General features: G+C 34.5%; 1 protein-coding gene across 1 annotated transcript; it reads right to left on the bottom strand.

The window, feature by feature from the left end:
* Positions 1-1770: 1770 nt before the first annotated feature.
* On the bottom strand, positions 1771-24575 carry CHMP2B (charged multivesicular body protein 2B). Its single transcript, XM_004448589.4, has 6 exons — positions 24444-24575; positions 13687-13778; positions 8858-9052; positions 6937-7039; positions 3103-3209; positions 1771-2893 (listed from the first exon to the last, which is right to left on the bottom strand). Exons 1-6 carry the CDS (start codon positions 24475-24477, stop codon positions 2783-2785), a joined length of 642 nt encoding a protein of 213 aa, XP_004448646.1. The 5' UTR covers positions 24478-24575; the 3' UTR covers positions 1771-2782.
* Positions 24576-25767: the final 1192 nt, after the last annotated feature.

A 25767-nucleotide genomic window follows, 5' to 3' on the forward strand; every position in this document is an offset into this window, starting at 1 on the left:
TTGGCTTACAGAATGGCCACATTTGAGCAACATGGATGCTCTCAGGAGACATAACCATCCCAGGGTCCACAGGTTGGAGGAATAGAGTATGGATTAGAGTGGACTTACTGATATTCTGCTATGGAACTATTGTGATTAGTAATGGAAGAAATTGTAGCACTGATGTGGAGAAAGTGGCCACAGTAGCTGCTGAGGGTAGGGAGAGGGAAGAAGAGATATGATGTGGCGGCATTTTCAGACCTTGGAGTTGTCCTGAGTGGTACGGCAGGGACAGATGCTGGACACTGTATGTCCTGTCATGGGCCACTGGGTGGACTGGGGAAGAGTGCAAACTACAATGTAAACCACTACCCATTCGTGCAGCAGTGGTCCAAAATGTATTTGCCAAATGCAATGAATGTGCCACAATGATGAAAGAGGTTTTTGAAGTGGGAGGAATGGAGTGAGGGGGATGGGGGGTATATGGGGACCTCATTTTTTTAAATGTAACATTTAAAAAAAAAATAAAGAAGGAAAAAAAAATGCATGGTGATAGTAAAAGGTGCCACCAGAGGATTTTATAAATGTGTCAAAGCCAGAATTGCCCCTCTTTTTTCAGGTCCAAAAGTCTTCTGTGGTATCCATATTTAAATGAAATGAAAGAAACCAATAAAATGTACATATTTGAATATAAGACTTGAAAGTGTTTATTTTTAAGGTAAGAGACCATTAGATAATGTGAACCCACTGATTCTTAGGCTTCCTCCATTTACAAAACATCAATGCTGTACCAACTGCTGATTTTTAAAGAGACAATTTGTGTTAAAATATAAGTAGCAGGGAAGTGGAAGTGGCTCAGGTGATTGAGTACCTCTCTCCCACATGGGAGGTCCTTGGTTTGGTTCCTGGTGCCTCCTAAAGAGAAGACGAGAAAGCACACAGCAAATGGACACAGAGAGCAGACAGTAGTGCAAACAATGAGGGGGGTGGTGGTATAAAAAATAAAATAAAATCTTAAAAAAATGTATATATATAAAAATCTATATAAAAGTAGCAGAATTATCTAATATTGCCTTTAGGAAAATAATTTTTAAAAATATTCCTTTGAAAAATTACCAAATATGCTTAAAAACTTAAATTTTAGCAAATGTCCAAAGTAGAGAAAAACGTATAAGGAAAAAAAAAAGCCTAACAGCAATAAATCTTTATTGGGATTCCTTGGACAAATTAATGTGTAAAACAAAACTCCTTGCAAGTAAACAAGAAAGCAAATAATAAAGTTAGTTGGTATTATTATATACATTCAAGAACTGAAAACTGTTCTGGGATAATATACCATAATTCAGTAAAATTTTTTGACCTGTTAATTTTCAAGCAAACTGTCTATTTAATACCATTAGTAATGAAACCTAATCTTTGAACATTAGAAAATGGTTTATGATTACAAACTATGTAGGCTGGCTTTTCTTTGCTCCACCATTGCTTATACCACATATGTCCTTTTCCTAAGATTTATTTACTGTGTGTTAAAATAAACCTAAAATGTCCATTATCCTAAACTAACCAGGTTTACAAAAATCTGATCCCCTCCCGGGTTTTTAAGGTGGGATGTTACGCATTGGAATTCATATATTACAAAAGTCATGTTTCAAAACTACTTTATTTTCTAAATTCTACTTCCAACCAATCATCCACTTCCCCTCATTTTCTGTCACTATCTATACACTAAACACCATAGCACCTTTACCTAGAAAAATACTGCTGCCATATTAATACACATTTAGGCAGTCATTTCTGATAAAGTTGTACTTTATTTACCAAGAAAAATGTTAATTTTTATTTTAAAAATTCAGGATGAGTATGGTCATAGTAGTAGTACTTAATTGAAGGTGATGGCTTCATTTTAGAGGGTTCAATAAACACATTAACACAGTTCAAAATTAAACAGATTGTAACTCATTTGGAGAAAATCTACCTACAGTTCTTTAAAGATCAAAGCATGTCATTTTATTACTATGAAATGTTGTTAATTTAGTGTTTGATATTAATAATTAGATTAAGTTCGTTTTTATAAGCTTTACCAAAGAGAGTCTGGATAATTTTTGTAAAAAGCCTCAATTTTAGTAATTTTTTTCCTGCCAGTTAAAATAATTTAAAGATGCACACAATTTGCTCTGTTTAAGGCAGGTGCCAAGAACATTTTAAAAGGTAATAAATTTACCAACTAGAATGTTCTCTCAAAGGAAAAAACAATAACAACAACAACAAACAAACCAAACTCATAACAGTTTTTTTTTTAAGACAGATGTTTAAATAGCACTTTTCTTTTAGATCATTTAACAATCATTTGGCAGCTGAATGGCCTATTATCATAACACATAATCACTTACAAATGACAAGCAACAGATACAGAATTAATGACATACTTATAAAATTTTTAAGAGTCTCTTTAAGTTGGTGCCTAGTGGCATCTACCAAATTTTTGTATTCAGTGTTGAAAGATTTAGAACATAAACCGACACAAAGTAATGAATATAATTTCTCTACGCCATGCAGAAAAGAAGACAACTTTTTCCACATCATCACTCCTATGTAGTTCTAATTGAATCCAAACTGTTCCCATTTTTGCATCATTGTTATTCTTTGGCAAAAGACTCTTTTGAAATAGCCATGGGTTAGGAAACAACTGCTCACTCATGGTCTTTATTTTTGCAAAATAAATTTGTTTTGTAAAAGGAAACTGCACTGTGCCTGGTTTATACTAAATAATTACAATTTAGCAAAACTATTATGACTTTTTTGGCTAATCGACTCCTAAAGCTTTGAGTTGCCTTTCAATCTCTTCATCGGAGATTGTAGCCTTTGAAGTAGAGGCAGATGGTAAGCTTCGGGCAGCTGATGGAGCTTTGGCCATCTATACAAAAGAAAAGAGAACATTATAAAAAATGTGCACTATGAAACATTTTGAGTAGAACATGAGAGATGTGCTGCATAGAGGTTTAATTTATTTTTCAAACAAATATAAAAATCTGCAACTAGGAGGAAAAGAGACCAGTTAAAACAATTAAGTGACAAAAGTACAGAAACCATTTCCAAGTATGAAAAGAACATGTTTATTTATACCTTTCCAGAGATTTCGATGCCAATTTCATCAAGAACTTGATTCACAATATCCTGGCTTTCTTCTTCATCATCAGAGCCATCAAAGATGTCATCAAGTGTATCATTGACTTGGCAGGAGAGGGGGAAAAAGCAGTTACTTTCAAACACATTTCAGGTTAGATTTATTTTTAAGATGGCCCAACTACACGTATATATTTTGTAAGTTACAGAACAGCAAAAAAAACAACAAAAGTCACTTTCAAATGTCAGTGACATGCATTTATAAAAAAAAAAATACATCTTCGAAGCATTAAATCTGGAAGACTGTTCATTTAAACAAATTTATCCTATAGTAAAATAAATCTACTCTGATTTTTAAAAATTATCTGCAAAAGATAATTATATAATATCACAGCTAGGCTTTTATATGATTCCAGAAATTGCATCCATTGAGCTAGTAGAAAAATACACATCAAATATCCTGTTAATATGTGGGAGACAACTTACTCTTTTTAAACCTATAACCCCATATTTTCAGTCTTCTTAAATTTATAATCGATATAGGTAGAATAACAAAGTTAAAGGTAGAATATTTTATTAAACCTGTCTAAAACAAGAATGATGTCTGATATAACCTTGTAACAATTATTATTGCTATAGCCCACCCTTCCTCCCATCTCTTCCCTTCCCAGAATATTTACTGAAGGTCTTCTGCAGAGAAGGCTTCAGTTAGGAGTTGTGAGGAAAGAATTTTTCAAGGGTTTTGATCATGTCTTACATATCTTTCAAACTGAGCATCTAAGTGTCTGGCACATGGTACAAACATAATGGATTGATGTCAAAAGATGAAGGAAATGACTTTAGGTGGTTTATACTTCATTAGAAGGAAAAATAAAATTAAATGTGGTAAATAGAAGACATAAATGATTATGAAACGTGAGATACAAGAGATTACCTGCAACTGGAAGGAAATGACATGTGAGGTGGCCCTTGAAAGATGCATAGGGATTTGACAAAACAGAGGCATGGAGGGAAGAACATGAGCAAAGGCAGGGAGGAAGGAAATCAGGACACATAAAAGGAAAAATAAGTTGTTCTGCTTGTTATTTAAGGTATTTGAATAGAAATGGCTGGGAGGGAAGGGAATGAAAAAGCTGATCTGTGATCCATTCCTCTCCTGATTATTGGGGATGTCCAGAGGGAGAAAGAAGACAGGTGACCCTGTCTGGTCTCCTGGGAGCCTGTTAAACGGACTAAGCTCAGGACAGTCCTTAACTATGGAATACTCATAGCAGGATGCCCCATGTTTAGGACTGCTACAGTGAAAAAGCCTACAATTTATGGGGTTATGAGCCATGGCTCCCTGAAAAATGCCATGTAACAGAGGTAATCATCTGGAATATAGATTTATGGTGCTTCATAACCAAAATGCTCCCTTCAACATGAGATGACCAGCAAACTTCACTAGATATACCATCTATTATTCTGGGTTAGACAGCTTGTGTCTGATATGGGAAGAATAGATGGGAAGTCATTTATTCCAGTGCTCTCCCTACTTTGCCTGTACCTCTTAATTGCTTATATCTTTAAAATTATCAGTAATCTTTGGTACTATGATTTATGAGAGCATGATTTTACAAACAGTTTTGTGTGTGTGTTAGCTCAATAGTATAAAGTGAATTTAGCAAAAGCTAAAGAGTTGACAAAGAAAAAAAAAAGAAATATAATCAATGGAGAAATAAAGTCATTATTAAGGCCAGAATTAGAATCTTAATTTTTCCACAGTTTTATGCAACTTTGGAGAAAACTGCTTTATAGCTCTGGGCTTCAGTGTTCACAATAGCAAAATAAAGACACTGGCCAGAAAGTTATCATCAATTTATGACACTGGGATTTTATTTTGTAGTCAGCAGGAAGCCACTGAAGGAATCTGATAAGCATGCTCAGAGGTAAACTTCTGGACTAATAATTTAGTAAGTGTGTAACTTAGATGGGTAGTGAAATGTAATGAAGGCAGGGGAGTCCTGGTCACAGATTTTAAAAGTCTAACTGAAGAAGTGATAGTGGAAAGAAATGAAGGAAAGGGCAGATGAGAAAAACCAGAGAACTGTAATCTGTGATTAACAGAGAAGAATGCGTCCTCAAAAAGTGCAACAAAATTAATCAAAAACATAATAAAGTTGTCCTGAAGATCTTTGGAGCAGCAAATGAATACATCTGGAGTAGCATGATACAATATAAATTTTAGTTAGAAAAAGATATGTTCTTTTAAACTTTGAAATCATGTTTGGACAAAAACACTAACATTAATATACTTTACTAGGTTATTAAAAAATCAAATGATCATCAATAACTACTATTATTTCAGACTTATTTGCAAAGCACCAAAATATGATTGAGAATAAATGTGATAGATATGAGTTTTTAGCACAGGCTTACTGATTGTCTTCATTATAGTTTAAAGGAAAAGTTAAATTTCTCTGATAAGATCTGCTCACACCTGTGCCATCACTGAAAACCATATAAACATGTTAGATATTGTGATCGTTATATAAATTGCAATTCTCTAAGTCATTAAAAATTCACTAATGATGTTTAAAGAGCCTTGAAAATACCACATTATAATACCCAGTAGGCTCAAAGTAAAACTAAGGTAAAGGAATTTTTGAATTATCAAAGATAAACATAGATAGTATCGTCAAATACTAGAAGGAAAATAAGTTACCTGAAATAAGGTGGAACAATGATGAGTTTAGTAATCCCAATAATTTAATTAAGTATATTTTATACTCTAAATGGTGCTAAACTATGCTAGCAGATACGCTAAGTTAATTGGCATATCCATAAAACTTGGTTTAAAAATAATTAGAAAATATCTTTGTAAAACAATATGACATGTAAGTAATGATTCAAACCAGGGTACTATGACCAGGTCACTCATTCAGTGTTGGTGAAATAAAAACTGGTATAATCTTTCTGGAAAGAATGTGGTAGTATGAGTCAAAAGCCTTATAAAAATTAAAACTCTTATGAAGAGATGTCAGAAGTTCAAACAAAGATAATATATAAACATATTCTCAAAAGATGATGAAATACACTGACATTTTTGAAACTGTCTTATTGACTAATATAAGAATGGTTCAATAAATTAAGGTGAATTGATGTATAAAAATCAAACAGCCATTTGAATAAAAGAAAAGACCAGAGAAGTTTTCAGTGAAGAGTACATGCTTATGTTTTACTATTATGTATAAAATATGGGAAATTATAGGAAAGAAATGTACAAGGGTGACAACATCTGGGTGGTTGGATGACAGATGATTCTTAATATCCTCTTTGCCTTTGTAGTCTCCATATTTCCACTACAACATGTAATTAGTTTATATTCAAAAAGAAGAAAACTGAAAATGTATTTTAATTATTAGATGGCTTTGGGGTAGAAGGAATAAAAGAATGAAGAGTTCTGTTATGTACTACCTCTAACACAAATAGATCTGTAGTATAAAAGAATCATCATAACTCTGCAACTACCTAGTTTCTACAAAGAAGAGCTGTAACTCAAAGATTGTTTTTGGCCCACTCTCTATTATGTAAAACTACTGGGACCAATATGTCATATAAATATGGCATAGCATATTTTACATTTTTCCTCAGTTAAACATTCATAGAATTTTGAGTCTCGTATATTGCCAATTTTAAAGTGCATTGCTACTACAATAAAAATGACTACCTATTATGATGCTGTTATTTTTCTAACATTTGTGCTTTCAAGGATGAGCATATGAGTTTGCTAGTAAATAAAGGCTCATTCAAAGGTGAAAAAACTGTATATTTAATTACAACTTATAAACTTACTCATTTCTTCAGTCATTTCCATTTTCATGTTTTCCTTCTGGAAATTCTGCATCGTTTGTAATGTCTTTTGTGGATCCATCTTCTTGTTAACTGCCTGCATTGTCTTTAAATATATGAAAATATTCATGTTAGCTATATAATTATAAAAATTTTACTATGGAATAAGTCCAAATGGAACATATCTCATGCATGCAGGCTTTAAAAAGATATACAACTGCCTGCCATGCCATAATCAAACATAAGAATTTTAAGCATTCTGAAAAAAATGAAATAATCATTTGGAAACATCTGCTTACCACTTGGTTGATAAAGACTCAGTATGAAAACCTCATCTGAACAGTAGGCAAAAAATTATGTAATAAAAAAAGTTATCAACATAAAATCCACTGATATTCAAATGGGAAAATTTAAATTCCCTGTTATGTGGCAAAAAGGTTTTTGTTGTTAAATGTCTAAATTTAAAATTAGTAGAGCATACAATGACATACAGTAATATTAATACATTTTAAACTATAGTTTAAAGAAATGAAAACAATTGTTTTGTAAAAAATGCAAAGAGAAGTCTGTCACAGTATATATATATAACATTTTATTAAAAGAGATAAATGTTACCTAGTTCAGCCATATAACTACACACACACACACATATAAATACATAGAGTGACTTCAGTATATTAAAAGAAACCATACAACAGAAAACACGTCAGTTTTGAAAGAAGCAAATATACCCTTTGCTCAGACAATCTATATTCAGTACTGCAGCCAAAGTAATCTTTTCAAATATGACACTGCACTCCCTCCACACACTCTCACCCCATGCACATATATCTCTCAAGTGGTTTTCCATTTCTCTTAGTTTTAAAAGCCAAATTCCATAATTTGGCTTAAGAGATCTAACACGGATTTAACTGTTTAACATTCCAGTTTCATTTTGCACCACTGCCCTCTAGCCACACTGATCTTTTACCTCCTTGAATGTGTCATGCTCTCGCCTGCCACAAGACCTATGCCCATGCTAGTCCCTCACCTGGAATGCTCGTCTCCATTTGCTTTCACTATCAATGCTTCACCTTCAGTTTATATATCACTTTCCTAAGGAAGTAGTCCGTAACTCTCTAGACTAAAATAAGTGCCCTGTTAAATCCTACTCACCATAGTTAAAATTTTACACTTATTGGTTATAAGTTATTTTATTATAATTACATCATTATGTAAATAATACTAACAACAACAATGATGATGATGATAATGATAAGAGAGCAGCTAATACCTTTATAATCTTACTATGTGCCAGGCACTATTCAAAGCATTTTACATATAATATTAAAGTTAATTGACACTTAAACCTGACAAAAATTTTATGTGGTAGATACTACCATTTTCCCTATATTACAAATGGAAAAAATAAAAATAAATAAATAAACAAACTAACAAAAACAGAAACAAAAACAAATGGAGAATGGAGGCACAGAAAGACTAAGTAATTTGCCCAAGATCACACAGCTTTCTAAGTGGAAGTGAGATTTGAACCCAAGCATTTTGGTCCAGAGCTTATGCACTGAACTCACTCTCAAATGGGCTTCTCTTAAAAGACTGTAAGGTTCATAAAGATTAAGCCCTTGCATAGTTTTACTTTCCATTTCATCTCCTCATCACATGTTATAGTTCCCACCTAAAGAACATGAACAAACATTTGTTAAATTAACACATTTCTAAGAAATTTAAGTGAAAAGTCCAAATCAGACATTTCTATATGGCACAACCACACTAGGTACATTTTCACAGTCTACCAACTGCAAAAATCTAAGCTATCTCTCTCATCACTATTGAAAATTTACTCAGCCCAGGAATGGATATATATGAGGAGGTAAATATCTTAGATAAAAACGGTATATTTATGAATATAAAGCATCTTACTTACCTTTGCTGTAGTAGACATCGCCCCGGCCATCTTCATCTGGGAATTCATCACTTTTGTTTGTGTGGACATAGAAGTGACTTTTGAACTTACAGCAAAAGTTCTTGTTTTCTGTTTCCGTAGATGTACAAGCTGTTTTGCTAAAACCCTGCAAGCTTCTTTATTACCAATCTTGGCCATTTTCTTAATTTCTAATTCCTAAGAGAGGAAAAAGATGGGAGAGAAATAATATAATTTCTAGAGAGAGGGCCCCCAATGATTTATTTCAAAAGCATAGATTTAACATATATAACATACTTGTTTCTCCTTGATATGAACAGAAGAAGAGGTTGTCAAGGGAAAGGCTGTCACAAAGTCATGCAAGGGAAAAGTAGTATGAGGGATCAATTTATTTCATATGCTTACATGTTTGTCTTTCACCCACAAAGACAAAGCAATTCTACAAAGCAGTACATACATAGATGCCAAAATAAAAAACCTCAATCCAAAACTAGGTGGAGTAAAAGAGGAAAAACAAAGTATAAATGGGACAAATTATTAATAAAGAGCAATGTGACAGATAAAAAGCCAATCATATAGATAATTATTTTAAATGAAAAGGTCCATATAACACTTCAATTAAAAGGAGACTGTCAGATTAAGAAAGCAAACCCACTTTTTTTTACCTTTAGCATTAATATAGTACCAACTTTGCTTTTGCTACAAAAATATTACAATGTTGTTATTAATTATAGTCTAAAAATTACATTAGTTATAGTTGTCCCATGTATCACCACAAAAAAAGAATATGGGGTTTGGTTTTATGAGCTATAATTATGATTAAGCATTTTTTTCTCTTCTTCATTATTTTTTCCTTAGTAAGGAGGCCTTGACTATGTCATTTAACTAATCTATATTCATATGTGTATTTTTCAGATCACTAGTGGAACAACTGTGCTAGTAGTTGGAATTAGATGAGATAAAAGTTCGTGGACAGAACATTTTAGGAGTAATGCTTTCATAACTTGTTGAGGTACTTTTTTCTGCTTTTTTATTTTTGAATTTGAAATAAAACTTTAAAAATACAGCAAACTATATATTATATATTATTTCAAGTATATATTATATATATGTTATCAAGAAGGATGAAAAAGAGGCAATAAAAATAAATAACATTAGGAATTAAAGGGGGGATTTGACTGGCACCACAGAAATAAAGAGGATCATAAGAGGATAATATAGAAACAATACGTCAACAAAGTAGACAACCTAGATGAAATGTACAAATTCCTAGATGCACAATCAGCCTACACTGACTAAAGAAATACTCAACAAACTAATCACAAGTAAAGAGATGGAATCAGTCATCAAAAATTTTCCATCAAAGGAAAGTCCAGGACCAGATGGCTTCATAGGTAATTCCTACCAAACATTTCGAGAAGAATTAATACAAATCCTGTTTAAATTCTTCCAAAAAACTGAAAAGGAGGGAAAATTACCTAACACATGTTATGAAGCCAATATCACCCTAATACCAAAGCCAGATAAAGATACTACAAGAAAAGAAAATTACAGACCAATCTCTCTAATGAACATGGATGTAAAAATTCTCAAGAAAATTGCTGCAAATCAAATTCAACTGCATATCAAGTGGGTTTTATTCCTTGTATGCAAAGATGGATCAATATAAGAAAATCTATTAATGTAATATACCACATTAACAGATAGAAGGAAAAAAAAACACATGATCATCTCCATTGATGCAGAAAAAGTATTTGTCAAAATCTAGTTCTTTTCTTGATAAAAAACACTTCAAAAGATAGGTATAGAAGGAAAGTTTTACAACATAATAAAGGGCATATATGAAAATCCCACAGCCAACATCATACTCAATGGTGAGAAGTTGAAAGCTTTCCCTAAGATCAGGAACAAGACAAGGATACCCACTGTCATCACTGGTACTCAATATTGCTCTAGAAGCCCTAGTTAGAGCTATTACGCAAGAAAAAGAAATAAAAGGTATCCAAATTTGAAAAGAGGAAGTAAAACTCTCATTCACAGATGACAGGACCCTATTCAGTACTGAAATATTTACTACAAAGCTATAAGAGCTAATAAATCAATTCAGCAAAGAGGCAGGGTACAAGATCAACACACAAACATCAGTAGTGTTTCTATACACTAGTAATGAGGAAGTTGAGGAGGAAATCAAGAAAAAACTTCCATTTACAAGAGCTACAAAAAGACTCAAATATCTAGGAATTCATTTAAACAGGAATGTAAAGGATCTGTATTCAGAAAACTACAAAACACTGCTAAAGGATATCAAAGAAAAGTTGAACAAATGGAAGGACATCTATTGTGAAGATGTCAATTCTACCCAAACTGACTTAAAGATTCAATGCAATACCAATCAAAATTACAACAGCCTGCTTTACAGAAATAAAAAAGTCAATTATCAAATTTATTTGGAAGGGAAAGGGCCCCAAATAGCCAAAAGCATCCTAAAAAAGAGCAAAGTTACTCCCATTTCCTAATATTAAAGTGTATTATAGATAAAAGTTACTGTAGTCAAAACAACATGGTAATAGCATAAAGATAGATACAGTGATCAATGGAATTGACTTGAGAGTCTAGAAATAGCCCTTCAACTCTATGGTCAACTGATTTTTTGATAAGTCTACCGAGTCTACTTTTCTGGGACATAACAGTCTCTTCAACAAATGGTGCTGGGAGAATTGGAGATCCATAACTGAAAGAACAGATCTTCCCGCACAAGAATCAACTCAAAATGTCTCAAAGACTTAAACGTAAAAGCCAGGAATATAAACCTCCCAAAAGATAATGTGGGGTAACATCTATAAGACCTTGTAGTAGGAGGGGGACTCTTAAATATTACACCTAAATCACAAGCAAAAAAAGAAAAAAATAGATAAATGGGCCCTCCTCAAAATTAAATACTTTTACACCTCAAATGACTTTTTGAAGGGGTTAAAAAGACAGTCTAGTGAATGGGAGAAAATATTTGGAAATAACACATCGAGCAAGGGTCTAATATCCATGATATAGAAAGAGATCCTACAACTCAACAATAAAAAGACAAATTACCTGATTAAAAAATGGGCAAAAGATCTGAATAGACATTTTTCTAAAGAAATACAAATGGTGAAAAAACACATGAAAAAATGCTCAACATCACTGGCTATTAGGGAAATACATATCAAAGCTACAATGAGTAGCACTTGACACCTATTAGAAAAACAGAAAACTACAAGTATTGGAGAGGATGTAGAGAGATGAGAACTGTCAATGGGAATGGAGAACAGTTCAGCCACTGTGGAAATCAGTTTGGTGATTCCAAAGGAAATTAGATATAGATCTATTATATGACCTGGCAATACCACTAATAGGCATATATACCCAGAAGAACTGAGAGCAGTGACATGAACAGATACCATACACTAATGTTCGTAGAGACATTATTCACAATTGCCAAAAGATGGAAACAACCCAGGTGCCCAACAACTGATGAATGGATAAACAAATTGTGGTCTATACACATGATAGAATATTATTTAGCAAGAAAAAAAGAACTGTGAAGTCTACGACAACATGGATGAACCTGGGAGACATTATGTTGAGTGAAGCAAGTCAGGTACAAAAGGACAAATATTGTATGATTTTGCTATTATGAAACTATAACAAACAAACGCATGGAGTTAATAGAATATAAGTCAACAGAGAACAGAATGTGGTTAGAGAATGGAAAGCTGAGGCTTAATCTGTGCAGAATTGGTAAAACGTTGTTTATAAATGTTTGGAAATTAATAGAAATGGTGAAAGCATATCACAGGATTTGTAATTAGTAGCACAAATACATGGGTATGATAGTGGTTTTTTGTTTTTATTGTTTTTGGTTTTCTTTTTGAGTAATAAAGATGTTGATTGGAGTGATGAGTTCACAGTTCTGCGATTGTTCCAGCTGCCATTGATAGTATATTTTGGATGGATTGTATGGTTTACGAGCAAAAGCAATTAATAGGGTGGGCTGGGGGGAAAATACACCATATATGTAAGATATGGACTATTGATAGTAGTAATACCTTGATGATGCTCTTTCATTTTTCATAAATGATACACAACAATGCACGATATTTGTGATGGGGTGATATATGAGAGCACTGTATGATATTATGCATTTTTGGTTTGTAACAAACAACTTTTACTATATATTTATTTTTTATATATATTCATGTATGAATGATATATCTCAATAAATTGTTTTTAACATGAAAAAACATATCAAACTGTACACTTCTAATGTGCAGTTTATTGCATGTCAGTTATATCTCAACAAGGCTGTTTTCTTAAAAGGATTTGAGGCACATATATTTTAAAACATAGCATAAAAAGTACTTAAAGATGAACCAGAACAGTCTATTAAAAAATAAGTGTATTTATTGTCACAAATATGATCTTTAAAATATCAAGTAAGACACATGTGTGTTTACATAATTATTTTCCTATATTCCTTTCTTATTTTCTGTAACTATTCTAGCTTTACTTTCTAGTTAACTGAGAAAGATATTCATTGATTTGAGCAAACATATTTTTTCCTGGGTATTCATAGCTTTTACAAACTACAGAATAATTTTATTTTATAACCAGCAAAATACACAAAATCCTGATACAAGTCAGCAGAATGACAATAAACAAAGGTAAGCAGAAAAATGCAGGAAAGTAGTAAATCACTTACCACCTGCCATGTGCCTTTTTCCTAGTTAGCTAATTATTCCAGCACTAATTTCCAAATTTGTCTGAAAAGTTAAACTGAAATTTAATGTTCTACTTACCAGCTGTTTTTCTTGTTTCTCTAAAGCAGCTCGATCTCTGATTATAGCCCTCTGTGTACCTCGTAACTCTCGATTCTGTTCCTTTATTACATCTAAGAGAACCACAGAAGAAACCTAAATTTATGGGTTGTAAAATTTTCTTCAATACCATTTCAAATATTGGATTCAGAGAATTCAATAAAAAAAAGAAACTGATTTATTAGAGCTTAAAATTTTTTCTTTCAATTCCATATACTAAAAAACTAAATGTTAAAATTTGGATTGCAAATATGGATTATATAATAAATTGACAACATGTATACAAATATACTATTGTCTGAGGTTTAGCCAAAAGTATATATAAATCACAAAATATTTCCTTTGAAAATTGATTAGCATAAAATGTTTTATATGGCACATATATATGCTGTACATATACACACATGCACACATACACATACTTTCTCTCTTTTTACACCATATTATTTGAAAGTCCAGGAAGGAAGACAGCCACATATTTATTAAGACATTTTTCTACAGTAAATTATCTTAACAATGTGAAGCAGCAGACTTTTGCATTGAGCAGAGCTGGATTTGAATCTCACCTGTCATTTGATTATTAAATGATGCTATCTGGGAAAAATTAAGTTAATTCTCCAAAGCTCAGGTTTCTTATTCATAAAATAAGGACTGTTTTGAGGAATGAATAACATATGCAATGCTTTGATATAGGGTAACTGTCCGTTAAATCTAAATGTCTTTCTAATTTATTGTAATACATTTGAATCCATTAACCCTACCTATTTAAGAATTAAGTATTATTCTGGGCTTAATGGAGTTTAATTTGGGTTAGTTTTTACTAAATAGCAATTTTTTCCCTCAAAAGATCGCAACTATTAATGATAATCCTTGCCAACACTGAGCTCTTATTTTCAGGAATCTTTCTAAGTGCTTTACATAAATAATTTAATGTTCCTAATAATTCTATAGGGTCCTTTTCTGCTTTCTATTATTTAATATCTAAGAAAATTGAGTGTTAAGAAGGTCAAATAACTTGCCCAAGGTCACACAGGTAGTAAATGGTAGTGCCAGATTTGGATACAAGTGGTCTGTCTCCTCAACTAGTGATCTTACTATTTCACTATCATGCCTCTTTAATAAAACGGTAGCTAAAACAACAAAATCAGCATCCATTATCTTCTTCAATGATATAGCATCACAACTTATGCTCATGCATTTCTGTGTAGAACACAGTGTCACACTAAGCATAACTAATGTATACTGAGTACTGGCACTATACTGAGTTTTCGCAACAAACCTGCAAGGTAATATTATCCTTTTGTTGTTGTTGTTCAGAAGAGAGAACTGAAGGTTTGGTAGGGTTCGTAACTAGCCAAGGGAGATGTGGAGCTAGAATTCAGATCCAACTGGTCCAAGTTCAAGGCCTCTTTTTTTTTCCCCTACTGTCTCTTTTTTTATTTTTTAAATGTTACATTCAAAAATTATAAGAGGTTCCCATATACCCCCCATGCCCCCTCACCCCACTCCTCCCACATCAACAACCTCTTTCATCATTGTGACACATTCATTGCATTTGGTGAATACATTTTGGAGCACCAAGGCCTCTTAATTTAACCATTAAACTATACTGTGATACATTCCAGGCAAACAATAAATAAAATTATCAGAGACATAATTTTCATAAATTTAACTCCATATCAATAAAAGCATACAGTATTTAAACAGGATGAAAAAGATCTCAAGTCATTATATAAAATATAACTAATCAACCACAATGATTATTCATTAAAAGTTACTTAGAGGCCAAAGCTCCTATATCCTACATATAAGGCAGATTTTTCCTCCTTTGTTTACTGTTTTTTGATTAAATCATATTGATGGATACCTAAACCTCAGGATTTACTGGGTATGTATTCTAAATTTTCCTTTAACAGAGGAATATGAAAGTATAGCATATTAAAAAGGCAGATCAAGAGAAAAGGGTTTTCTCTCTCCTCACTCCTTTCTGCACCTAAATTGATTAGAACTGGATGGGAACCACACATTTCATTTAAAAGAGAGAGAAGAGATGTTCTGTAGCCAAATATATTTGGGAAATGTTGACGTTGAAAAAGAATTAAACAGATTTCTTTGCATCAAGGCTCCTAAGAATTTTTAATATACAAACATGCATTGTCAATTGATAAGGGGAAACTATACTGTGGTTCATTTCCAAAGCTTATTAAATCAAGGACCCCTTTTAGGAAATGAAATATCAATTAAGAGTTCCTAGATACTATGCTTCATGGAGCTGTGGTTGCTATTCTAACATAACATGAATAACTTTCCTGATAAACTTTGATGATAAAACATCAAAGAAGGTGCTCCTTCCTTATCTTTCAAAGCAATTATCAGTCATTTCTTCCTTAACACTGAAACTCTTCCACTTTTCTTCTTTTACATTTCATTCCCTATCTTGCCAAAGCCAATGGATTGGTATGAAAACATTCACCTCTTATACCACTGTTTCTACAGAAAATGTGTCCTAAATTTAAAATCATTAAAATACAAGTGAACGTCTGGAGTATAATCCCTTTGTATGCTTAAGACTCTCTAAACTCAACTAATGCAATTTTGAGGAAGAGATGACAGCCTTCTAAAACTCCAGCGGTACTAAGCGGCCAGAGAAGTCACCATATTGATGGTAAATTAAATTGTATCCAGAGAATTCACACAAGGTACAAAGCAACTGCTGCAAACCTTGATTGCTGAGCTCCAGAATTCTAGCAACTTATACTTTTTCATTTCTATGTTGAAAAGCAAGTATTATGACATGCAGTTTAAACAAAACATATAATTTAATCAGAATGGTCTTGATTTTGACTTTTCTTAATTTTATGTAACTATATGTACCATAACTGTCATTGTACTTTAGAGAAGAAAAATAAAGAAAATTAACTACTGCATATTCCCCAGCCTCATAGTTGTTAATAGATCTATTAATATTTAAACAGCGCTAAGCTATAAACTGAAAGCATCTAATGTTACATGATAAAACATAATCATAACACTTTAAAACATATTAGGGCAAGTAAAAAAAGAGAATAAAACAGCCTTTCATATGAGATGATAAGTATAGCCTGTAAAACAAAAAGAATTACTCTTCAGATTTTAAAAATTATCCCTATACTAAACCTATATTTAATGATTTGATTTCTAGATAATTCAGAAGGAATAACATGAGAAAGTTTCTCAGACACGTTTAATGTTTTTAACATCAAGTTTATTTTCCATTTATTTCTTAGTAATTCTGATTCCATCCCAAGGTTGAAAGCTCCTTAAGAGTAGGGAAAATGTATTTTATTTATTTACTTTTATTTTCACCTCACTTTAGGACAAATATTAACTGAATATATATTATAGTAACAGTGATCTAAGACAGTGAAAAAATATACATTAAAAGGTAAAAAGATTTGTCTTCCAAGAATATTTAACACATTCCTTTAAATTTTTTATTGAAATCTATTGGTTATCGAGAAAGATGGTTCATAGTTTAACAACAGTAGAATCTGAACGGTGACAGAACCTTTCTATAATGGAAAGATGGAGAACTGATATAATCAGATACTTCCATTATAGTTTTCTGCTTTCCCCTTTTTTTTCAGTGAGTCCAAACAATGACAAACACATGGTACAGGGAGGGTACTGTTGACATCTAGGAGAGAAAAAGTGCTTGGTTCCTGACCATCCCCTACTTCTTTCTCTAGCAAGAAGAGTGTGCCCCGAAATTTTCATGTACTAGCATTTCATACTAGGTGGTTATAGTGAGTGGGGCTTTCAAGCTGTTAAAATGTCAAAAACACATGGATGGGACTACATTCTCTCTGGAAGCCTTCGGTGCGGAAAAAGGGTCTGGAGGCTGCCCTATCCATCACCCCCTCTACACCCACACTCAGCACCAACACTAAGACAAGGTCACTCAGGGCAGCTCCACCCTGGACATAAAAAGCCAGTCTTAAGCCTGGCTTAAGGACACATCCTTTCACTAAAGTGGTAAATCACAGACTCAAGTACTGGATTTAAGGAAGATGTAGACAGAGAAGTTTTTTCTGCCTTCTTTGGTTCTGAGTCAGTAAGGTCTCTCTGTTTACAGAAAAGCCAAAATATTGAATGAATGAATGAATGAATGAATGAATGAATGAAAAAAAACCAAAAGGGTCTTATATGGTATGGTCTAGCCTATCCCACTAGAGTTCTATACTTGGGGTTTGAGGCCAAGTTCTAACTTCAGTTATAGCTGTCCTTCCCCCCTCTCCTTCACACATAATTTGCACAATTGAGTATTAAAGCAAAATGTAATTATCATCCTTAATTGGTAATACTGTTTAAAGTGCCTTTTTTTTCAGGGGGAGATTGAATCGGGGCAGGGAGGAGCCTTTCTTAAGCCTGCAGGGCAGTTCAGGACCACTGTCTCAGGAGCAATGAGGTAAGACACGCACATTCTACCACTCAGCGGGACTCAAAACGGTTTGTGTTTTACTATGAGATCAAGATTGACTCTTTAATCCAATAAAAATACCTTCTGCTTTTAAATGCATTTCTGTTGAGCAAAAAAATCACTTTGATCTATGCAGTTTTATTTTTCATAAGTTATCCTGAATCTAGTCTTCACATGATTTGAGATAGGAGCATAAAATGTTCCATACCCTGCTTTACAGTGTTTATTAACTGGCAATTGGGTATGAAGGTCCCAGAGCAGAGGGAGTTTCCCCATTAGCTTTTACCTGCAAGTCTGTTTCAGCTGGTCTTAGTGGGAAAAGTGGGTACTGTAGGCCATGTATAGTGGATGTGGATATTTGGGTCTCATTTGGTTCTCAAAGACAGGCTTTGGTCACAATAGCTTCAGTTTAGAAAACTTACAAATGAGAGAATAAGAAAACACCCCTGGAAGAAAAGTCTCACAGATCTGTGGACTTAAAGTTAGGAAGTCATAGCATGGAGAGAAACATCAGTCTTTGGTGTCATGCTGGGGCTCAAGAAATGCAGGGGGAAGAAATTTCCTACAAAAATACCAGTTATAGGGAAGTGGATGTGGCTCAAGTGATAGAGCTTCTGCCTACCATAAGGGAGGACCTGGGTTTGATCTCTGGGGTCTCCTGGTGAAAAATAAGAAGAGAAAGCGTGCTTGCATGAGTGCCTGCGTGGTGAGCCACTGCCCGCCCAAGTGAGTCATGCAGCAAGATGATGATGCATCAAAAGAGAGACAAGGGGAGAGTCAAGATGAAGCGCAGCCGAAACCAGGAACTAAGGTGGTGCAATGAGGGAACCTCACTCCCCATCAGAGGTCTCCAGGACTGAATCCTGGTGAATCCCAGAGGAGAGAAAACGAGAAGACAACACAGACAGCAAAAACAGCAGTGAGGGAGGCGGGGAAGGGGGGGGGAATAAATAAATAAGTAAATCTTAAAAAAAAAAAAAAAAGCCAGTTATGAAAGTATAGAGAACTCTGCTCACAAGAAAGTTCTGTGCTCCTGAGTCCCACATTCAATTATTTTTCTTTAGCATGCCATAAATGTAGAGGTCAAATGGAAAGTATAATTTGAGTTTTTAAATACTCAGACCAATAAACATTAAGGGGACACACAGCATCCTAGGAAAGATCCAAATACTATAGGTGCCACCGTTAGAATATTATGTTTTATTTTGGAAGAAAGCAGAAGTGTTTCTATAGAGGATTCAGTTTACATAGATGGTGAATTTTATTTCCTTTTAAGATACAAGAAATTTGACAGCACAACTAACCTCATGGCAGAAGATTTATCCCAAATTAGTGAAAAATACACAGTGTGAATTTGCGACAACTATCATATGTGGGTATCACCTCAATAAGGCAACAATCAGGAAGTTTGGCAACCCTTACATCTGTATCATCCCTCAATTTAGCTCTCAGCCTCATTAAGGTTTATGGTGGGTGGCAATAATGTGGATGTAGATAATAATCTCTGACACTGGAAACACTACTGTTAGAAAATACTATTATTTTAGGAGATCGGTCTCTAAATTATAAACTTCTGCAATATATATATTGTCATGTATGCTAAAGACTATCTGAAATCTTGCAAATATGGAATGTTAGAAAGATAGAATAAGAATAATCCATATTTGGAGGTGCTGAAGGATCTACTTGAGGTGGAAGCACCTCAAGAGCCAGATGCTGAAAATGGGAACACAAGGAGTTAAGTACTTAATGCAGTTTAGGTGGCATCAGAGTTGACTTTCTGGAGAAGGGGAAAACCTGAGATAATTCATGCTAGCTACAGAAAATGAAAAAGTAAAATTCTAGGCATAAAGCCATCATAAGCAAAAATATGGAAGGGGTAAGAACAGGTAGTATTGGTTGGACAGAAATGCCCAGAAATATTACTAGAAAAAAGGCAGAGACCAGATCAAAGTGGGCCACATATACTTTATTAATGAGCTCACACTTGATTATGGAGGTAACAGCTATTCAATAAAGGGTTTTACACTCAGAAGTAGCATAGTCATATCTAAATTATCAATCACACAGACAATTTTATATATGAAGGATTTAAGGACTATAAGGCTACAGGAATGTAAAGTAGAAAGGCAATAAAGTGCAAGGTAAGTAGGATCTGAATTGGAGCAAGAAGTTGCAGGAATTGAGGAAGATGAAATGTGTCAAATAAATTAAGAGACAAAAGGAGCAGCACTTGATATTTAATGGCAGATGGGGGGCAAAATTAAGAATTGCCACACTGGAGAAAGAGAACACAGAAAGGAAACTGGCTTAAAGGAGATGGTGATGATTTCTGTTAGGGATCTATTTAATTTGAGGTACTTTATGACATCTTGGTGTAGGTATTCAGTAAACTGTTGGATATATTGGCTTGGAACTCAGAAAAAAAAATTTAGAGATACAAATTTGGGATCCATCAGTACTTAGGTTATGGCTGAAATAATAAGAGTGGCTATGATTATGCAGGGAAAGAATGTACAGTTAGGCAAGCAGTAGTCCAAGATGGAACCAAGAACACTAACATTTAAGGGGTGGGTTAAACGAAAGAGAATGAGAAAGAAAGTAAAAGAAAAATGGAAAGAAAAACCTAAGAGGAGAAAGAAAATGAATGGTCAGAGGAATTTGAGGATAATTAAGAGAGCATCATGTCATTAAAGGAAAGAGAATTTCAAGGAAAAAATTTCATGGTCAAAGGTCAAATAAAGACTCAGAATGAGAACTAATATATGGCATTGGATTTGACAGTTGAGGTGTCCGTTTTTAGCAAGGACTGGTTCCATGAGGTGTTAAGCTAATTGGGGAAAAAAGGGGAGTGTATGAGAAATAAAGATGCAGACATAGGACACACCACTACTTTTTCAAGAGTTATAGATGAAGGGCAAAACGAGATTTGATTCTACTTCCCAAGAAATGCTGGGTCAAGGGAGAGTCAAGAAAAGAAGGATTATTTCCATTTTTACTACCATTAGAGATTACAGTTCTACCACTAATCTCAAGAGAAAAGAATTTGTTTCAAAGGCCAAAGATAAACATTACTTGGTACCTACCCAAAATTAAGAATTCCATATACTTAACTACTTAACAAGAACAGTGAACTAAAACCATGCCATAGGATTTCTAAGAAAAAATCAAAACACTCATGCACACAACAATAACACTCAAAGAGATGAGGTCCTGGACTGCGCACTTAGTAGTTGTGTCTTCTTAGGCATGTTACTTAGTCCTTTACTTCTCAATGTCCTCATCTGCAAAATGGGGATAATAACATACCAATCTCTTATATTTTGTGGGAATTAAATAAGATACTGCATGCAAAGTACTTAGTATAGTGCTGGCTTACATTTAGGATCTCAAATTTGTCTTTATTGGGGGTAACAGACAATATTTGCTGCTTAAAGAACCTTAGGTTTCAAGAGTCATGTATGCATTTAAGACAGGTCCTCAAGACATCCTGATTTGCAGGTTCATAATTAGCTTCAATAAATAGATCACCAGTAGTACACTGAAGGAAAAAAAACCACTGTAGATAAATTCATCACACTATATGTATGTGTATGTATGTGTGTATATATACACGTGTGTATGTATGTATTACCAGTCAATAAAAAGAAAAATAAGTACTCAATTATAATTTCAAATATAAAACACCCCTATGGCATTGGGATACACTTCTCATTAATTTCTGAACAAAGTATAAACTGCAGAGACCTGTTCATCTTTGTGTCAGAAATGAATTAAACATAACTTTGAATAGTAATAAGTGCTGTAATGTTGTCTCCCTTTTTAATTTACATGTACAGTAGTCTTTAATGATAGAGTACATAACTCTTCCAGCCAATCTAAAGAGACAAAAAAGATTCAATTATTCCCCAGATCTAAAAGCAGTTACATATTCCCCTTATATATCAGAATTTCATTACTGGTGAAACAAAAAGATAGCATACTGTAAAAGATCTTATGATCAATAACCAGTGAGTCCAAGGATCTGAGGGAATGCATAAAAACTCATTGAATTTCATAATATATAGCCTCATTACTGCTAAGAAGAATGCTGTCACCTTTTAAACAAAACAAAACAACCTACTGTTAATAAAACAAGAAGTAAAAACATCAGTAAAGCTCTATCTCAAAATAATGAAAATAGAAATTCATAATTAAAATGTCAGTAAGTGATTTGAATTGAAAAGATTCTTTAAAAAAACATCAAATATGCAGTTTGGTATTTGTAGTAGGTGTACATTCAGATATTTCATACACTGATCTTTAATTCAGTAGCAAAGTACCCAGCAAAGTCCTTAAGACTTCTTTCACAAATATGGCTATTTAGCAAAAACACTGTTTCTCTGAATAATTAGCCGAACTGCAAAGGAGTATACAGGTAAGTACCCTCACTGCACATACTCATTGTCTTTTCTCCATCCACCCCCAATACACTATGAAGTACAAGAGTCAGTAGATTGCCAAAAGGACCACAAAGTATTATAATAAGAATGCTATAAAACTGAAAATTATGCCTTTGAAAATACTTGACACATATGAAGTAATTAAAACTATTTAAGATATTTTGGCTTTTAATGTGAAAAAAAAAGTTTTAAAATTCAAGCATATCATCACAATAAGAAAGATGCCATTATATTTCCTTCATCTGCTTAGCAAATTTTCACTTTATATAAATGATAAGCAGAAAGAAAATAAAACATCTTTTTTCCTAGAGTATTATATAATAACTGAAGAATATTGGTCTTGAAAAAATAAAGTGCCAAATAAAAATTAAACAGCATTCTCAAGAAAAATACACACATAGATAAAACCCATTTCACATAATTATATCATATACCTAGTTGGTAGTTATTCCAGGTATGATAAATGGTACTTCTCATTTATTCAAACGTCAATAAACCAAAGAAAAAAGAAAACAAAACAAACAAAAAAATCCATTTGGAACAAGCAAAAATATATTTATATTGTGTGATAAACTAATGGTAAAATTATATTGTATGTGGAAATGAAGGGTGGAGTGGCAGGGTAAAGAAGTTGTCTTTTTTCTCCTTCCCCACAAGATTTTGCTGACATTGGAACAGTCAATACAAAGGAATGAAGTGTTCATCCCTAGGTCTGCACTAAGCACCCTGTTTGTACCAATCACTTTCTAGCTACACTGTTTCTGTGGCAGAGTTAGACCTTGGTTGAACAGCAACAACCTAGGCTCAACATGTTATGAGAAACACATTTTTAAAATACTTGAATGAATTTACTTCCAGATGTGGCTAATAAAGCTACCTAGACTAATCAGAGCTATATAAATATATATTATAGGTATTACTTATGAACACCACACAACTTATATTTTCTCATATATGAAACTGTCTCACTTAATTGTACAGAGTTTCCGTTTGGAGTGATGAAAAAGTTTTGGAAATGGATGATGGTGATGGTAGCACAACATGGTGAATGTAACAAACAGCACTTAATTATATATCGAATGTATTTAAAAAGGGAAATATTACGGTGTATATATGTTAGTAAAATAAATATTTTAAGAAAAAGACATTGAGCTAAATGAAATAGCTTTAAAACTTAAATTTCTATGCAGATAATATATACCTCATCCTTTTTACTTTAACAAAAGATAATTATAAGGGATAAAATCCATATAAAAACTAAATTCAGGCATGCCCCTTGGGTTTCTTTTTTTTTGCTGCTGGAGTCAATCAAAAAAACATTTATATTACATCCCTTCCGATGGGGTGTTCTCAGGGCAAGACCCGCCCAGACTAAAGTTCATTTTAGTAAGCAGGGCCTTTTTTGCCCACCCACCCAATCTCCCCAGTACGCGCGTTTCCTGTTTGGATACCTAGAAGGAGATAACTCCAGACTGAAGGAGCAACAAACTAAAAAGAAAATAACAAGAAATTCATCAAATCACCAAGTCCTAATGATACTCAAGGGCGACCAGTAATCTGCCTCCTCGATAAACTCAGAAAAAGAAAAAGAAAAAAAAACGGAGGGGAGCGAGGGGTGGTTGTCAGAAGGGAAAAACCAGATTGCCCAGGTGAGCTGGTGGTGGGTAGAGTCAGAAGCGATGGGAGAGCAGAGAAGTGACGCAGCGAGGGCGGTCACCTGTAGGGCCACTCGACCCGGCCCCGCCCCCCGGGACAGGAGCAAGAATCGCAGATCAGGAATCCCCGAAGACGGCGGGGAAAACCGGGGCTGGGCCCCTCCGGCCCATCCTGGAACTCACCATCCACGGTTTTCTTCTTGAAGAGGGAAGCCATGGTGAGGGACCGCGCCCGGGCGGCCCGGCTCGGCCCCGTCCGGCCCGCGGCAGGGACAGGGCAGGAGGGAGAGGACAGGTCCTTGGAGAGTTTGGGGTGGCAGGGCAGATTGAGCAAGCGAAGAGGACGGGATGGCCAGAAAAAACCTGCGGCGGGCGCGTATCCAGGAAGCTGCCGCAAACGCGTCGCCCAGAGCTCAGGTGACCGGGAACTAAGACACTTTTTGGAGAAGTCACTTCTCGTAGGCGCCTGCGCGCTGTGTATGCGCGCCTGCGCACTGGGACTCCTGAAGTCACCGCCGCTGCCCTTTCTAGGCTGCTGCCAGCTCCTGCGACTCTTGGGGTCTCTCCGTGGAGCAAGTCAGTGGCTGGCGATGTGGGAGATGGCGGGCGGTGTCTAGGGTCTTCTGTGCGCGGGTTCTGTTCGGGATGACATAGATAAGCCTTGCTTAGCACTTTCTTCCTCGCCTCTCGGGAGGCTGGAATTAGGAGTCCCCAGGGTCCAAGGACAAATGTGGGTCGCCCCTGGACCACCTGGACCCACTCTAATTTTATTTACTACTGTCTCATTGCTGACAGTTTTTTGTGTTTCCTCCTTATGAAAATAAGTGAGGCGGCTGGGGGTGATGCCGAGTTCCTTGCCCCGTTTTCATTTGTCCCTAGAGTTCACGCTCTCTGCCCAGCGGTCACTCCTGCTGGACGCGGAATTTTCACCAGCGATCCTGGGCCCCGGGCTCCTACGTCCGTCCCAATGTGGGTCTCCGGGAATCTCGTTTCTAGGGATGATGGGGGAGGAGGGTAATGGGGAGCAAGTTTCTTAATGCAGCACTTTTTGTTTAAAGTTCATGGGTGGGAACATGGAAAAAGCTCACTCTGTATGTCGTTTTAAAAGTCTCCACTCCATTTCCTTAAAATCTTAATTTCTTTTAACTGCTCTCTCAGAAAAATTAAATGGGAATACTGTCAACTATTCGAACTCGATGCTGCTGTATATTGGTGTCAAATATGAAAAGATCTCCGTGTCATACTAAAGAAAAAACATAATGAATCGTATAAAAAAATCCATGTGTTTATAAGCATTAACATGGAAAAATGACCATAAGTTCATTATTTTACTTCCTTAAATGTGTGTGTGTATACACATATACATGTGTATTTAATATATTATTTCCTTATTTAGAATCTTAATTCTGCTTTGAACTTTTCTCATTGATGCTTCAAGAAATACTGTGTTCTGCAAGATAAAAAATACTAGTAACATTTCTTTCATTGATGTAATTCCTGGCATAGA

Source organism: Dasypus novemcinctus, chromosome 4 (assembly GCF_030445035.2).
Source record: "Dasypus novemcinctus isolate mDasNov1 chromosome 4, mDasNov1.1.hap2, whole genome shotgun sequence".
In the NCBI taxonomy this organism is placed as follows: domain Eukaryota; kingdom Metazoa; phylum Chordata; class Mammalia; order Cingulata; family Dasypodidae; genus Dasypus; species Dasypus novemcinctus.

Coding starts and splice junctions, on each gene's coding strand:
- CHMP2B (XM_004448589.4), bottom strand. CDS start 24,477: ATGGCTTCCCTCTTCAAGAAGAAAACCGTGGATG. Junction 7,040..8,857: donor CGATGTCTACTACAGCAAAG/GTAAGTAAGATG, acceptor ATATATTTAAAG/ACAATGCAGGCAGTTAACAA. Junction 2,894..3,102: donor GCATCGAAATCTCTGGAAAG/GTATAAATAAAC, acceptor TCTTTTGTATAG/ATGGCCAAAGCTCCATCAGC.